Raw genomic sequence first — 16309 nt, 5'->3', positions numbered from 1 at the left:
AAAAAAAAACAAACAATCACTCGAATAAAGTGCCTTATTCAATTCTAATTCGAGCTGCAGAAATGATAGTTTATTGCAATGATATGCAATCTGCGGCGCACCTGTAAATTTTTTTTGCAATCTGTCGAATCATAATCGAAGATACAAAATTATTTTCGATTTTATGCATGCGAAATTAACATTGTGTGATTCTCGAAATTTTATTTTCTATTTTTAAAAATGATCCTTTGAAAATAATCCTTAATAAAGATTACGGATTGCTCTTCCTTTTTTAGCGACGTCTTGTGTTTTCAAACGGAGAAGATAGAAGAACGAAACATTCGCATTTCATGTGAAATCGTTCTGAAGTAATCTTCTAGCTTCCTCTTTGATTAATGCCATTTGCCGACAATTAAATGTTCTGAGAAATATCAAAAATAGGCTCAAGTAGGAGTTAACGAACGAGAAGTGTTATCGCGATTCTTCCTCATTTCTTCTCATTCTCCCGCATTTGACGTATTACGGTCGCTAGTTTGCGCTTATTACAATAATTTCTCCGCTTCTGAACAGCGGACAAGACTTTACGGTACGTGGCAATCTTGTGGCATCTTGCAAGTCAACTTCGCCAAACACGCACATCGTCTAAGATATTTTATGCATCAAGGATGAAGATTCCCAATACGTACCACGCCCTTGGGAGTTCTTTAGGAAAGATGAAAGAAAAAAGAGAAATAAACATCGGCCAACATTACTTACTTCTAATTTAAAGTGATTTATAGTAATATCAGCTAAGATAATTTAAAACCAGAATAAATGGTATAGTACGTGATACAGTAATGAAGTTTAGAGAATATTATGAGAAAATAAATACCAATTAAATTAATGATATTAAGGAGGTTGTAAGACAAGTGCAATATGTTAAGAATTACTTGAAAAAATTACAGAATATTCTAAATTGCATTTAAAAGTAATACAAAAAAATTAGAAACTGTTGATCAGCTGGATCAAAAGTTACTTCAATAAAAAGTAATATTTTTTAAATTTATACTCTAATAAAAGTACATATAAATGTATCATAAAATAATGATAAAAATCTCAATCTTTTATATAAATGTTTCATGAATTCAAAAATATTTATGTAATTGAGATGCAGACATTAACTATTCAATAAATAAATAAAATATTTATTTGCTGTAAACTAATTGGTGTAAACTAATGCTGTAAACTAATTGGAATTTTAATGGAACTTTGCATAAGTCATTTTTAGTACTTAAAATATTTATATAAAATTCAGATTTTTGTTATTATTAAACAAATTTTTTTTATAACACAATAAAACTAATATCAAATAAAATGAATAGTCTATAAAAATACGTTGCTCAATAAAAACAGAATGTTATGAACACAACTTTCACATGAATGTTGTTTATTTAAAGCGTAAATATTAATATATGTGTTTTATGCCCTTACAATTTTCTTAAATAAAAATCGATCAATATTAGACTAAACACACATGAATGAAAAAATGCTATTATTCGGTCAAGGCGGTTCTTTGTGTTATAATATTTCTTGTGAATTTATACAATTTCCAGTACTGTAAATTAATATACAAATGACCTTTATTGTTCTTTAAAGCAATCCCTCCTAGAGAGAATACACTTCTGACAACGTTCGCGTGCGGAAACTTTGAAAAGTCATCTTTGGATATCGCCTTGAGTCTTGTCGTCACATGTTTTTGCCTAAAGTGTTTATAAATCAAGCTCTCTTTCATCAGCTCTTATTAGTTTAGGGAACAAAAAGAAGTCTGTGAGAGCAAGATCGAGGGAGTAGGAAGAGTGATTCAAAATCGGTAATGCAACGTTGACGTTAAGAATTGCCGTACACATTTTAAATCACGACTGTATAATAAGCTAAGACCTAAAGCGATATTCAACGATGACTTTTCACAGAATTTCCGCAAGCTGTGAATTTCCGACGTGGTCAGAAATATATTGTGTCTAGTAAAGAGGGATTACTTTTTTAAAGGATAACAAAGATCATTTGTATATTAATTAAGTGATGTTTATTTTCTCATAACATTCACCGAACTTTATCGCACTTATCGTGTTCGCAGCTTGAATCGCGCTTGTGTGTCCAAGTTATTTCCTGGAGAACTGGTCGCGGCGGGTTCAATGTATGACGCTATGTATTTTCATGCTACTCGTATTACGTGTAACATGTAGACGTATTAGTGTAGCGCATAGGCGATATTCCGACGAGAATTTTTGCCCGCGTGAACTTCTAATAATAAACGGTCAGAAGCAGAGGGTTCGATTACGTAAAGCTCGCTGTGCATCTGCCTGTAATTACGATACCATCTCCGCTCTGTGGCACCCACGCGAATGCATTGCCCGCTTCATGCGAGCAAATCGGTGCTTTCGAAAGGCGTTCGGCGTGAACGTGGAAAACCTGTCTACTATCTCGGCCAATGTAATCGCGTCGCGATTTCTGCCGCGGACAAAGACGAGATATACCAGGCGTAACAAATACGCAACGCCAGATTGAGGTCATTAGTCATGAAATCAGAATAGAGATATCTGCTGCACGAGTGCACGTGCACCAGCAACAACAGACGATGACGTTTCCTGGGATCAGTGGCGGAAACGTGCGCTAGATGATAAAAGAGGGAGAGAGAGAGGGGTGGGGGGGGATCGCAGTATGAACTTTGATCGTCCCGAGCTTTCTTAACTCACGGAAAAACAAGGAATTAATAACGTACGATTGGGAGTCAATTTATGAGTCATCGCGTCACGTGCAATCACGCCATTACTTGCATTCCAGTATCGTTACTTGCGTTCGCCATGTTTCCAAATGCCCATTATCGAGTTCTTGAAAGAGACATACGCCAGAGAACAGTGCTCTTTGATGCGTATAATTTTGATAGCACAAACAGAAGGGAATATCACGAAAACTTCTCCTCTAAATCCATATTTCGTACTGTGACGATTCATGAAAGAAATATATATATATATATTCTGTTAATGTATATTTGGTGGAATATTTTAATATGTTTAACTGTTTAATATTTTAATATTTTAATTTGTTTAATTGTTCTATCTCTTAACTGCAACGTCTTGCAAACATTATAAATTTTTGAGAAATCATGTACTTTTTTTACGAAGTACTTTCATCGAAGTTACTTAATCGATGATGCGTCTTTATTATTATTATTATTATTATGAGTCCTCTTACTTGACGTATTAGCATTAAGGATGTTGAGACACAATTAAATATATATACGGTATTGTCATAACACAGGAATATTGATTATCTTGACACGTACGTTCGTCATTCTTATCAAGAAGCATCTGAGGCTCTTAACGTATGTCTGATATTCGCGCAAGATAGCTTTATTGGCTCGCTCGAAGGATCCTTGAGCTAATACCTATTTGTGAATAAAAAGAATTGTCAGATAATTTACGGATCCTCTCAACAAGCAACATAGGAAATCGACTGAAACTGCAATGTTTTTTTATCTGCTACGTGCACATTTATCATTTCCTTTCAGGTCGTTTTTTTTTTCTTATTATGGAAACTGTATTTTCCGGATAGAAAAATTAGGAAATAAAAAGTTGTATAAAAGATTGTTGCAATTTTGCAGAAGAACTTTAGTAAGAAACATCGCGAAGTGAAGTCCAGATGATACAAATAGCTTTATAAAAATATGTATAATGCCGCTCCTGCCATTCGTTAAAGTAGATTACAGTTTTCACAGCTTTATTTCCCCCGAGCGGGAAAGTTCGTTAATGTAGATTTATCATCAAATTTGACAAACGCTAATTTAAAAATCACGTGCTTCACTATCTTTCATTAGTCGTACAACAGTAATGACGGCAGACTCAAGGCTGGAGGCCGTAGAACGTTATTCTTAAACAACAGGTACAAAGTTCGATTCGGAAATCTGAAGTACAGAATGTTCTACGTAACGGAGAACGATATAAAAATCGTCCGAAGATCAATCTTCATCAATTAATCATTCGATACAATCCAAAGTGCGAGTGTCCACGTATACAGTATCGGACAATAAAATCCCAGGATTACGCGAGCTGAACGACTAAGTCGTGCTCTGGCAGGTCTTATATTTTTCTTCTACCATCAACAATCCACTTCTTACTTCCTGGAAATATCATTAGCGATTTTCGCCGCTGGCGTTAATTCCTATCTTTGTTTCACGAGGTAAAGAAATCATTGGAAAATCCCAGGTGTACTCCACATTTTCTAGCTCTTTGGTCTGCTAGAGTAAACTTATTAGACCCTAGTCGGTATTTCTTGACAAAGTTATTCAAATCGCGACGGTCCTCGAACCGTAAAGAGAAAACGATCCCTGCAAATTAATTCAAACGTTCGGAATATAACGAATGGAAATATGGGAAATCCGGCTAAATCCTATTACACATTCTGTCAGATTACATATTCTGCACATTCCCTTGCAGAGATCATTGTTTAGTTGCTCACGACGCTTTCAAAATGTTCGCCCAAACTGAATACGCGAACAATGGAAACTCTAATTATTGATAAAGGAACGTTATCTGCGTATTCCAATATAATAAACAACGTAATGAATCACGGCGTGGCAAGATGACACTTGCGTCAGGATCTGAATCCAAACTTTGATCGTCATTCACAAGTGCAGGTGTCCGCCTGAATGAACTTTAGCACTTAGCCACGCGTATCTCTCTTTCGCGAACGGGTTGCATTTCTTTATCTCACTCGTGGATACCGAGCAAACATTTTCGGGTACGGACGTACTTACGCCAGTGCAACCGCACTTAATAAATACCACCAGCGGATTCAGTGCTGGAGTATCGACCTACGGCATGTGGTAGCTCATTTTCCTTTCTCCTTCGTTCCTTCCTTTCCTCCTCGCTCGCACGAGGAATTGCAGTTCCCTCTCCCATGTTCTATCATCATTTCACTCGATTCGCCTGCGCTCCTCGTCGTACTCTCCTAGAGTATATTCCGTCGTGCCACCTCTAAGGTCGATATTCGCGTAAACGCGCATGGGAATACCGCCAGTATGGCACGACCTCGCTTTGTTGTACATGCGCAATGATCAACGGCGTACAACGAGAAAGAGGCACCCTCTCCAAATGTTTTTAAAGAGCCAGAAGAAATTTCTTATGCGACACGACAAATGGTGATTACTCGCTGCCCTCGTGTCTCATTTCTTTATTTTAATAAATCCACCGATACATTGGTCACCGTAATCTTTTCTTTTTCTCACTTATACCCGCGTTTCCACCATTGCAGATTAACTTCAACCTCACTCTTCGTCTTTTTCTAGTTTTCGAAAGATTGGAAAAAGACGGAGAATAAATTGAACCGAGATTAGTTAATCTACATTAGTGGAAAAAATGGGCATTAAACATTTAATATTTGATGAAATTATATAATTTTTCATTGCTTACATCTTCAACAATTAACGGGGATTATTACTTTTCTTACGCAGAGGATAGTTATGTGAGCAAATTGCAATAGATAATTTGCTTAAACTAGCGTGTGTCATTATTTTGAATTATCCTAGTTACCAAGAAACGTGTTATAGGAATAACTTTACAGGCACGTTTTTTCTTATAAAAAGAAATTCGTAGAAGCAACACTGTTCACGCGATTAACGTGTATCGAAACTAGCATTTATTATGATATTGCAAGCTGATATATTGAATCCATGATTAAACAGGCAACGAAGACTTTTGAAATTGGCAACAGTAAATTTAATTGCTTTAACATAGTCAAGCTACCAGTTATGTTACGATAACGTAGCCGCTAGAATTAAATTAATTGTTAGCGATAAAGTTTCACCGTGCTAAAGTTCAATATTTATCAAGAATGTTTTAACACCAGACAGGACAAGGACTGTCCTCGACTTTAACTTTGATAGTATCGATAAGTAGAAGACGTAAAATCTATTAAAGCGAAATAAATAATCTCGAGATCGGATAAAAAAAACCTGGAGGACAACAAGGAAAACTTAAAAATTTGTTTGTCCAAAGGAAAGATAATCCGTGTAAAACGTCGGCAAGCTGCGGGTTAAAAGGTGTAAGTCAGAAAATGCTTTTTTATTATTAAATCACTCGATTAAAGTTCAGTACTTTTCACGCCGCACGTGACTTGTGATTTTTCTTATTTGTGTACCACTCTTCCACTGACTTTTTTTCTGCAAACTCAGCAAATTTTTAAGAGAGTAAGAGAGAAAAAATATCTAAGCGTGCTATTGACATTAGGAACGAATGATTCGAACGAATGAGTTTTCCTCGCGTCTCGCGCGGCCTCTCGTAATAACGTTGCAACGACCGACGACAAAGAAGTAGGAGAGCCGAGGGGTACCGGCACACCGAGTCCGCCCCTGGACCCTGCCGCTCTCGAGCTCGGTTCACTTCGTCGTAGGTGGAAGTGGTGTCGAGCACAGCTCGACAGCTGATCGCAGTGGTGAGGTCGCGGAGAGATCGGCTCTCTCTCTGCGTCCAGTTGCATCGAGTTGCAGCGCGCGTCGTGAATCCGTTCGGTGCGTATACCCCAATCCCGTCTGATTAGTCATCGGGGGAATCACCCGCGTGCATGTAACGCGTTCCGCGATCGATTGCTTCTCGACGAGTGTCCGAAGAGTGCCCCGTAACGAATGCAGTGTGAAGGATGCAACGGTGACGGTGAGTCAGTAATCAGACAACCCGAGAGAGTCGATATTCGAGGTGGAACCCTGGTGGTACCGTGGCGTACCGTTGACCAAGTGCGAAGACCAGAGTGGTGATCCGTGTGGTCCTTCGTTTCCTGAAACACTTCCGCTCCGCGCAACCCGCCCAAGAGGACGAGGTGTTTCGACAGATTCGAGTCGAAGATGCGAAGTGTCGTCACCGTAGTATGACGTCGCGGCGGTAGCTGGAACCTACTTTTGTCTGAGGGTATGTTATCCTGTTAGCGGTGTTAGCGTCGATTAACGTGTGCGTGGGACGAACATGTAACTACCTCGGTTGACTCTTCAACCACCCTTGCAGCTGTGCGTCATGAACACCGCGGGATCTGCCTCGCATTCGCTTGGGCCCGTAATGAATTACGGGGGTAGAGGGAGAAATTAATTTATTCCCGAGTTTTGCGGTTTTTCCGCTTTATTACTGATGCCCCCATCAATTAATTGGAATCGCGCCAAGTGATATAAATATATCGTGCCTCTGTAAAATCGAACTCCGCATAATGATGTTAATTACGCACTGATCACGTAGTAACGCACTCTTTACCCGGTCATCGACTCATTACTTTCCAGCCTTTATCGACAGACGAGATATCTTCTCCCCTTTGAAAATGTCGACCTTTGTTTCTGCGATCTCTATCTTTTAATTAGCGATTTGGTGAAATCGGAGGAGAATCTATAATTTATCAATTATTTTTGAGAGATGACTATACGAAGACAATCGTCTTCATGTTATTTGATAACGCAACCGCTTCACTTCTTATCTATGCGATACGTGTATTATTTGGAGCGAAAGAATCTAAAGGAAAGTGTTTCACGGCATTTATAGCTACTACCATACGGTTTTTGCTACATGGTATTTATAATTTTATTTTAAAAGGTTTATCGACAGTCCGTTAGTAAACGTAGTTTTCAACATTATTATCGTGTCACAATCGATTTCATTTAGAGTGGAACAAGAGATTCCTCTAATCGAACAGTAACGACAAGTTCAAAGGTTTCTAGAACTAGAAACAAGATCGTAATGCGGGTTGCTTAATAAATGACTTGAGACCAACATCAATAGAATAAACGTATTGCGATAAGCGAATTGCATCGAACACGTGTCGCATATGGACACCACATCACATTTAACGAGGAGAATTTGCGTATATCAATGCGATCGATCGTACTTCCGTTCAAAGGATTGTTATCCAATAGCTGGACAATATTCACACATGTCTTGTATTTGTTCGCAGAATTTTGCCCGTTTCCTATTATTTGAAAAACTAATCAAGAGAGAGTTCAATAAAGTATGACTACACGGTGAAAGAACGATTTTTGCTGAAATTTCGAAAAATTTAGCTGGATATATTATAGGTTGTTCAGAAAATTTCGCGGTATTTTGTTAGCTCCAAATTGTACGTACAATAGCTTCGTAAAAAATGAACGAAATTTAAATTTAAAAAAGGATTTTAAAGCTTGAAATTTCTACTTTCCAAAAAAGTTACTGTAATGTTTGAGTTTATGTGAGTTTGTAATTTGAATTTTGACATATAAAAAATTATGAGCTGAAAAAAGGGAAATTTCTTTTTTCATTTTGTGAATTTGTCACATGCCAAAAACATTGCGAAAATTTGCGACTATCGTGAAAACTTGGAAGTTTTCCCTATAAAATCGTTTTTTAAAAATGTCCCTACGATTTTTTGTTCTTGAGTTATTCCCGAGGTGAAAAAAGCATTCTAACTTTGATCGCTCATAATTCCGTTAAACATCATCGCACTGCAATTTAAAAAAACAGATTCTTAAAGCTAAAACATTGCTCTTTTGGTACAATTGTCAATTTTTTAAAAATATAATAGAATATATATCAGAATATATATAAAATGGAATATACATTTGAGCAAAAACATGATATTACTTTCCTTTTAACCATTGTACAATGAATTATGAATAAGGACAGTAATGTCACATTTTTAGCTTAAATTTATACGAGTACATATTTTACACTTAAAAAATTAGCAATTATTTAATTGCGATTCGATGATTTTTAACGGACTTATAATCAATCAAAATTAGAATGCCTTTTTATTTAACTCGCATGTAACTCGATAACAAGAATAGGCACTTAAAAAAAAATGAATTTTTAGGAAAAACTTTAAATTTTCACGTAGGTAGTCGAAAATTTCGCAACGAATATATTTTGTATATAATTTTGAGCCAATAAAATATTGCTGAACAACTTAATAAATGTGAAAATAATTTAGTTGAATCATCATGTATTTTACGTTCAATCAAATTATTTTCAGCTTAATATATATATTTTAGATTTAACCAAATTATTTTCAGATTTATTAATAGCTAAATTTTTAGTACTTATAAAATCGATCTTTTCATGTATATACAAATTTAGAAATATGTCCAATAAGTGAAAAATATCATTTTCGATCAAGGCAAATTCTTTGTCTAATGACACTTCTTGCAAATTTATATAATATTTCCAGTTCAAACAAACTGTACAGAACAAAAGAAATTTCTGTTTAGCTCTGAATGCAACACTAAGAGAAAGTCCAGTTTTGGATTTCTGATAAGAACTGCGCTTATTTTATATGAAACTCGATTCCGATATCAATTACAGTGACAATCAGCGATAATTGCACCAATGACAGCTCCAAATGAAAACAAAATTTTTATTTAGTTGTGTTAAGAAAACAATATTAAGTAAAAATCAAGACCGAAAAATAATCGGTTTTGCTTTTTACTTAATATTGTTTAGAAATATATCCTCGATCGATATATACAAAGAATTTGAATTACAATCGGTCTCGTTTATTTGTACATTAAGTATCGAGTACGTGTGTGTGTGTGTATCCTGTTAAATAATTAATTATAATCAATTAATTGTACGAATAAAAAAAGAGATTGTTTTACAATTTTATTTATAATTGCATAAATCGATAGAATAAATGCGCTTTTTTAACACAATTAAAAAAAATTTCTTTTTTTTTTTCACTTGGAGCACTGTCATTTGTGCAATTGTCGCTGATTGTCACTGTAATTTGTCATTGTAATTGATATCGGAATCGAGTTTCATATAAAATAAGCGCAGTTCTCATCAGAAACTGGAATTTATCTTGGCGTTGCATTCAGAGCTAAACAGAAATTCCTTTTTCGTGCACGCCACAGCCGTTCCGTCCCTTATCAGACTTGCAGAATTGATTCTGTTGTGAACAGAGCGCTTAATTAACGAGAGCTTGGAGCAACCGAGCCGCTATTGCCTCTGAGGCTGATCGGGACGTTTAGTTGTTCAAACAAAGAGGGTCGCCTGGCGGCCAGCCGATTCTGGAACGTCGTCCCGGAATAATAAAACCGAGCGATGTCATCTCGATCGGCGCCTAGCTGCGAGTTGCTGACACAAGCGAATGTGGCAACGGCGGAAACGGCGGTAGGTACGCCGTTGCCGTCATGTGCAATATGCAATTGAGCGCATCGTGTATCACAAACATGCGACCGGCGTAATTCCTGACACGTGCATGCCCTGCAAAAACAGAGAGAGAGAGAGAGAGAGAGAGAGAGAGAGAGAGAGAGAGAGAGAGAGAGAGAGAGCGCCGTAGCGATGGTTCCCAACGGCCGGAACAACCGCGAGCTGATCTTCGATTTTCAAGATTCTGACGCGAGAGACGCGCGGAAGTAGCATCAGCAGGATGTACTGTGTACGTAAGCGAGAGATATGCCTTGAATTAGGTATAACACGGTGTGCGAACAGTGCCGAGTTAATCCTCTTTAGAACTATCGATGCTCAAAGATGCTTCAAACTGAAACTCTCCTCTCCACGTTTCTCTCTTTTCTATTTTTGTAACTAATGAATACAAATTTTATTATGTATTTTTAATTATTTACTTTTTTGTGTATTACTTTATTTTCTGAATGAGCCGGTTCTCTTCTTTTTTTTTTTTTTTTTTTGTTTATTTTTGTTTAGTCGGCAACAATGCTCCAGTTCTACGCGATACAGATAATCTATTCTTACCAACTCGTTTATATTTAATTGTGAAGAAGGATTTTTAAATCTGTATATAAAGGCAATTAGAGAAATACTTATTTGAAAAATAATCAGATGATTCTAAGATCCCCTAAAGAGTCAGACTTTACTCTACAAAGTGAGATTCACTCTAAAAGTTTTAGGGAGTGTATGTTTTATGTGTGTATATATATAATATATATACATATATATACATACATATACCCAAAAAATATTAAACTTCTACATAACATATATATAAATATCCGTCGTTTACATTTTTATATGTAGCAGTTATGTTATATTGGTTTACTGGGTATATTTTAGACACATAACAGATAATAAGAAAAAGACTATTTCCTAATAAAACGTAATATTCTTTTCTCTAGTCGAAGGACGATTATTCGAAGTTTGCTCGGTTCAGTTTATTCGGTACATCGGTATCAGGGGAAGTCATGCATACGAACTGTATATTTCCCTGAAGGTTAGCATGACAATTGTAAGTTGTATAAAGAACATTGAACGAATCTAACTATCGATAATTTTGCTCGTAAAAACGGCTGCGCATTACGATAAGAGACTACGATAAGAGTTTTTCTCGCTTAATAATTATAGTAAATTATGCAGCGACATAATGAATAAGCATGATTTTGACCTTTTTTACGTTTTTTTTCAAATTTTTGTATTCTCCGAATTGACACTTGCAAAAAATTCAATGTGTATATTGTATTATGACAAATACGCGTGTTTACAGAGCAATTAGTATGATACAACGGAATATACCCAGACAATACGCAAAAGATGATATCTTTTTAGACATTTTTTTAGACATGTATGTATTTAAAATCCGTTTTTATGATGTCTTTATGACTTCTTTTAGATACACATGTTGTCTGAGTGACATTCTACTTCGATTGTATGTTAATTACAATATACATAGCGATGCATATCAAAATTATTGAATCATACTTTAAATTAGTATTAAATTAGTGTTCAAAACCGCGCCTGCGTGCTTCACCACAATTAGAATCGCTCTATAATATAATAAAAAATTAAAACTTACTCGGCAAACAAGCTGACATTATTTAACTATCGTTATTTTGACGTCAAAATGATATTAAAGACGTCGCTGATATTATTTGTCGTCATTATCACGTCAAAATGACAACAAACGTCAACTTATTTATTAGATAGCTAAGCGAAATTAAATTTCTAATAAATTCTGGATAACTCTTGATGTAACATAAACAGGTATCTTTTTGCATAATCTTCTGGAGATACTGGTAGTGTCTCGGTTAAGTTTAAGCTAAGTTACTAAATATCTCATAACGACAGACAAACAATTGAATAACGAATAAAAAACGTAACATTGCCGAATTTTAAGGGGATCCTAAAAACGATTAGTCATAGTGTAAGTAGAACTTATGGGCTTTCTACTTTTTACAATAAGCCATTACCTAATCTTTAAATCTTAAGTCATAAGAAACTGACCAATTCTAGTTGATTATTCTTCTCACATTTGATTGTGATTGCTCAATTTCTTAAGACTTAAAGCTTATATAATGGCTTATTGTAGAAAGCCTATTACACATAGACGATTTACGTGTCACTGACACACCACTTCATACTACTACAATATCTCACGCACACAAATAAATATAACAATAACGTTTTAATTAGACATCTAAGTCCAATTCTCCAAGAATTCTACATTATTTCTTCGTGCAAACTACTAGTCTGTGAACTAATATTTTGTAAATACAGATTTCACAGCTTTTATAGTGAAACAAATGTAATCACGATATGACAGCTCTAAAGTATCATATTGGACTAATTGTATGAAATAGTAAAAAAGTAAGAAAATCTTAATTTTTTAATTTTTTAATGTTTTCGGCACAAACTCCATTTCACAAACACGTAGAGGAAAGCCTCCTATTATGAGCATTTAATATGAGAGGTGTCTCTGCTAAACTATTAAACGCTGTTGGATCTACCATAAATTTATTACTTGAATTTATTGGATTGAAAACTATTTAGTGAAAAATTCATTATTATAGATCATGCCTGTAGTTGTAAAAAGAGATTTTAAAATTTGGATGTCTTCAAGTTTTATTGAATTACCCTTTAAATCTTGTTTATTATTTAATAAGTAAATATTTGGCAATAAATTCTTCATGTAATTGAGTAAGATTGTACTAAGAAAAATACGGGATATGTTGAATTGCTTAATTACAGAAGTTAGATTTGATGATCATAAAACCGTAATGCGTGGAAATCGTAATATGAGATATTTAGAATATTTCTAATATGAAATAACTTATGCTTCTATGTAAGCGTTGCTAAAGTATAAATGTCATTGTACAATAATAAAAAGAATAACCAGAATGAATGCCTGTTTCCGTGATGCTTAGTTTCAACTACCTGAAGACGAATCCTAAGTATGCATCGCATGCTTATTTTGCGCGCACATTGGCTGTCTGTTTGTATTTTAGAAACATTACATAAAGTTTTTTATAATACCGATGCACTTTGCGTTTTATTCGATTTCTCGGGGCATTTTATATTAGGAGCACAATTTTTTGCCTTTGCGATTTCTTCACTATTTATATTTCTTTAATTTTCGAAAAAATAGGATTTGAATTAAATTTTACATAATATTATCTTAAAGCTTATTATATTCAATATGATTGGAAACAAGACCGTCTATATAAATATTACAACTTTAAATACAAAGCGCCTTCCTGGTCCGAGTGTTAAGATGTTGAACTACCATCTAATATATATTAGAATTATCGGATTCACACAATTAATCTGAAACAAATAATCCCCCCAAATTCTCCCAAATCTTAAAAAACTGTAATAAACTTATTGCGAAAAATATTGCCTCGGCCGGGAGTCGAACTCGGATATTTCTGAAATATTAATTCAATTTAATTGAATGTATATTAGATAGTAGTTCAACATCTTAACACTCGGACCGGGAAGGCGCTTTGTATTTAAACTTATTATATTCCTTTCAAAATGACTTATTATTTTTTTAAATTCTGCCCATAGACTTCCAGCATTTACTCAAAATGAACTCGATATCTCATAACAGGGAGGCTTTTCCTATATTAATGCATATACTTTAATCCTGAAAAGGATTTTTGAATCTGTAATAGAGGAAAACAATAATTATACAAAAATTATATAATTTAGTCAGTAATACAGACGGTTTTAGGATCCCTTTAATAATAGTATTAAGAGATATACATAATACACAAAATGCATGAATATGGCACAGCATAGCATAAGATCGTCTAGATCAAAAAACATCTAGCATAAAGTCACATATTTTTATTTGCATAACATGTTTATTGATCTAGATGGTCTTCTGCTCGCTTATACATTTTGTGTGTTATAGTTTTAATAGGATCGTCTGTTAGTTATTATAACTGTTAATTTTGTTTGAGAAATTTCTAGGATTATGAGCTCTCTCTTAGACGTGATTCGATCAGTTCGATGTAAAGAGATTCAGTAATCATACGTGCTGCTCGACTCGCAAGTCTGAGTTCTACGGCTAGAAACTCCACCAAGTACTTGCTGCGCAAATTTCAGTTTCTTACGAATTAACGTACTTTCATTGATCGAAAACAGTCTCTCTCTTTTGTAAATATTGTAAATAATTAATGTGACTCAGCTTAATACACAAAAAAAATGTAGTAAATTTTAATAACTATTTGTTTGAATAGTACTAATTAAATATTTACTAAATATAAAAATATATTTATTTAGTATATAAAAACCATTAATTCCATTTAATTATTATTTTTTATTCTGTAAATATTTATTTATTAAGTAAGTAAATGTTTAGTTACTATTCAAATAAATATTTATTAAAATTTAATACATTAATTAATTTATTTTCTTCAAATACCACACAAAATATATTCTTCACTCGCGATACGATCCGCTTCTGAACAATTTGTAAATACAAATGGATAATATAGCTTAAGTCAGAAAGATAATGTAGAGTATAATCCTTGCTATAATCATACTCTTTTTTTTTTAAGTAATTTCTACATATTATAAACTTAAATTGAAGTTCATAACATAAAAATTACTTTATATTTTAAATTCTTTGCTCCCTTCTATATTATAGAAACAAAATAAAAAATTAACGGTATCACGCGATTTAACAATTCACTTGACATCAAGCGAACAAATTGTCGATTTGAAAGAAAAAATGTCCATTTGATTATCTTCAACATTTTATATATGTATACAGCGTCTATAATAATGTCGAATCGATGAGCTTCCTAGAGGCTATTCTCAATTGACTTCTAAATTATTGAAGTCTTTCGTTTCGTCTGCCTTAAAAAAATTTTCGATAATACATTACTGAAATACACAGAACAGTATAACGATATCGTGCGTCACGGCATGTTCAGCTAACCGTATGACGTATGACAATAAGACAAACGGAAAACGTCGCTCCTCCTGATGGAGATGCGACACGATTTTTGAACCGCAAAATGCTTCGATGATTCTGAGTCATTACTTTAAGTGCGCAAGATATAATTTCATAATGGAATTCCGAGTATTATACGCTATTCAAGTATTCTCAATGGGCTGTATTTTTGGTAATTTGGACCTGTCCTTAAATGGACTTTCGAATATCATTCTTCGAGATAAAAATTAAATGAGTTTGTTATTCAATACGACAAAAACGTTCAAACATGCATTTCTTACAGCACGACCGGATGATGGCTGACCTGAAGAATCTTACCCTGAGCGGTGGTGGAGCATCCAGGTACAGCGGTGATGAGCAGGTGCAGTTTATTCCAGGTGGGAGTCATCAGGTGACGATCAGATCACCTCCTCTCTCTTTACATTTGGAAAATCTCAACAATGCAGTCCACGGGTAAGAATAATTTATTATTGTAACGATTATACGTGTAAGCACAATTATAATTATTAATTTTACACGATATTCTACTTCAAATGAAAAAGAACAAAATCAATAAAAATTGGGTTGATCAATAAAAATTAACGGTAATCGAATTCTAAAAATTAATAAGTAGAGTGATCAATGTGCGTTGTTTCAGTTATTTAAAAATCGATTTAAACAAATACGATATTTTCGCATAATCCAATGATAAATTTTCGAGATTGTTCCATTAAAAGTATTAATATGATATCATATTAGAATTAAAAATATCTTTATATATACAAGTATTACATATGTTATAATTTATAATATCTTCAAATAATGGAAAAATGTATATGTCATAAATAAGTGTAGTGCGCATAATATATTTTAATACATAAAATATATTAAACAAAAAGAATAAAATACGTAGCCATATTAGATTGTTCAGAAAGTTCTGCGGTTGATTTTGTTAGATCAAAATTGTATATACAATATCTTCGTTAAAAATTTAAATTTAAAAAATAAAATTTTAAAGCTTGAAATCTCTATTTTTAACTCTTTTTTCAACTACTTTTAACTCTGTTAAAAATTATTATACCACAATTATAAGAAAACAGATTCTTAAATGAAACATTGTTCTATCAAGTGGTATAATTGTTAATTTAAAAGAAAAAAAAATATGTACATTTGAGCTAAA

At 34.0% G+C, this 16309-nt stretch overlaps 1 protein-coding gene across 1 annotated transcript in view; it reads left to right on the top strand.

Annotated features, from left to right (window-relative positions):
* Positions 1 to 6440: 6440 nt before the first annotated feature.
* Positions 6441 to 16309, top strand: part of LOC108756911 (ATP-binding cassette sub-family G member 4) — a 23154-nt gene continuing 13285 nt past the window's right edge. Inside the window, exons 1-2 of the mRNA XM_018501081.1 lie at positions 6441 to 6917; positions 15434 to 15603. Of these exons, the coding sequence (XP_018356583.1) occupies positions 15443 to 15603 (161 nt within the window). The 5' untranslated portion in view covers positions 6441 to 6917; positions 15434 to 15442. The remainder of the gene's footprint in view (positions 6918 to 15433; positions 15604 to 16309) is intronic.

The sequence above is a fragment of the Trachymyrmex septentrionalis genome, unplaced genomic scaffold (genome assembly GCF_001594115.1).
Source record: "Trachymyrmex septentrionalis isolate Tsep2-gDNA-1 unplaced genomic scaffold, Tsep1.0 scaffold13, whole genome shotgun sequence".
Taxonomy (NCBI): Eukaryota; Metazoa; Arthropoda; class Insecta; order Hymenoptera; family Formicidae; genus Trachymyrmex; species Trachymyrmex septentrionalis.
The sequence above is the reverse complement of the archived record's forward strand: the minus strand, read 5'-3'. Positions and strand labels throughout refer to the sequence as shown.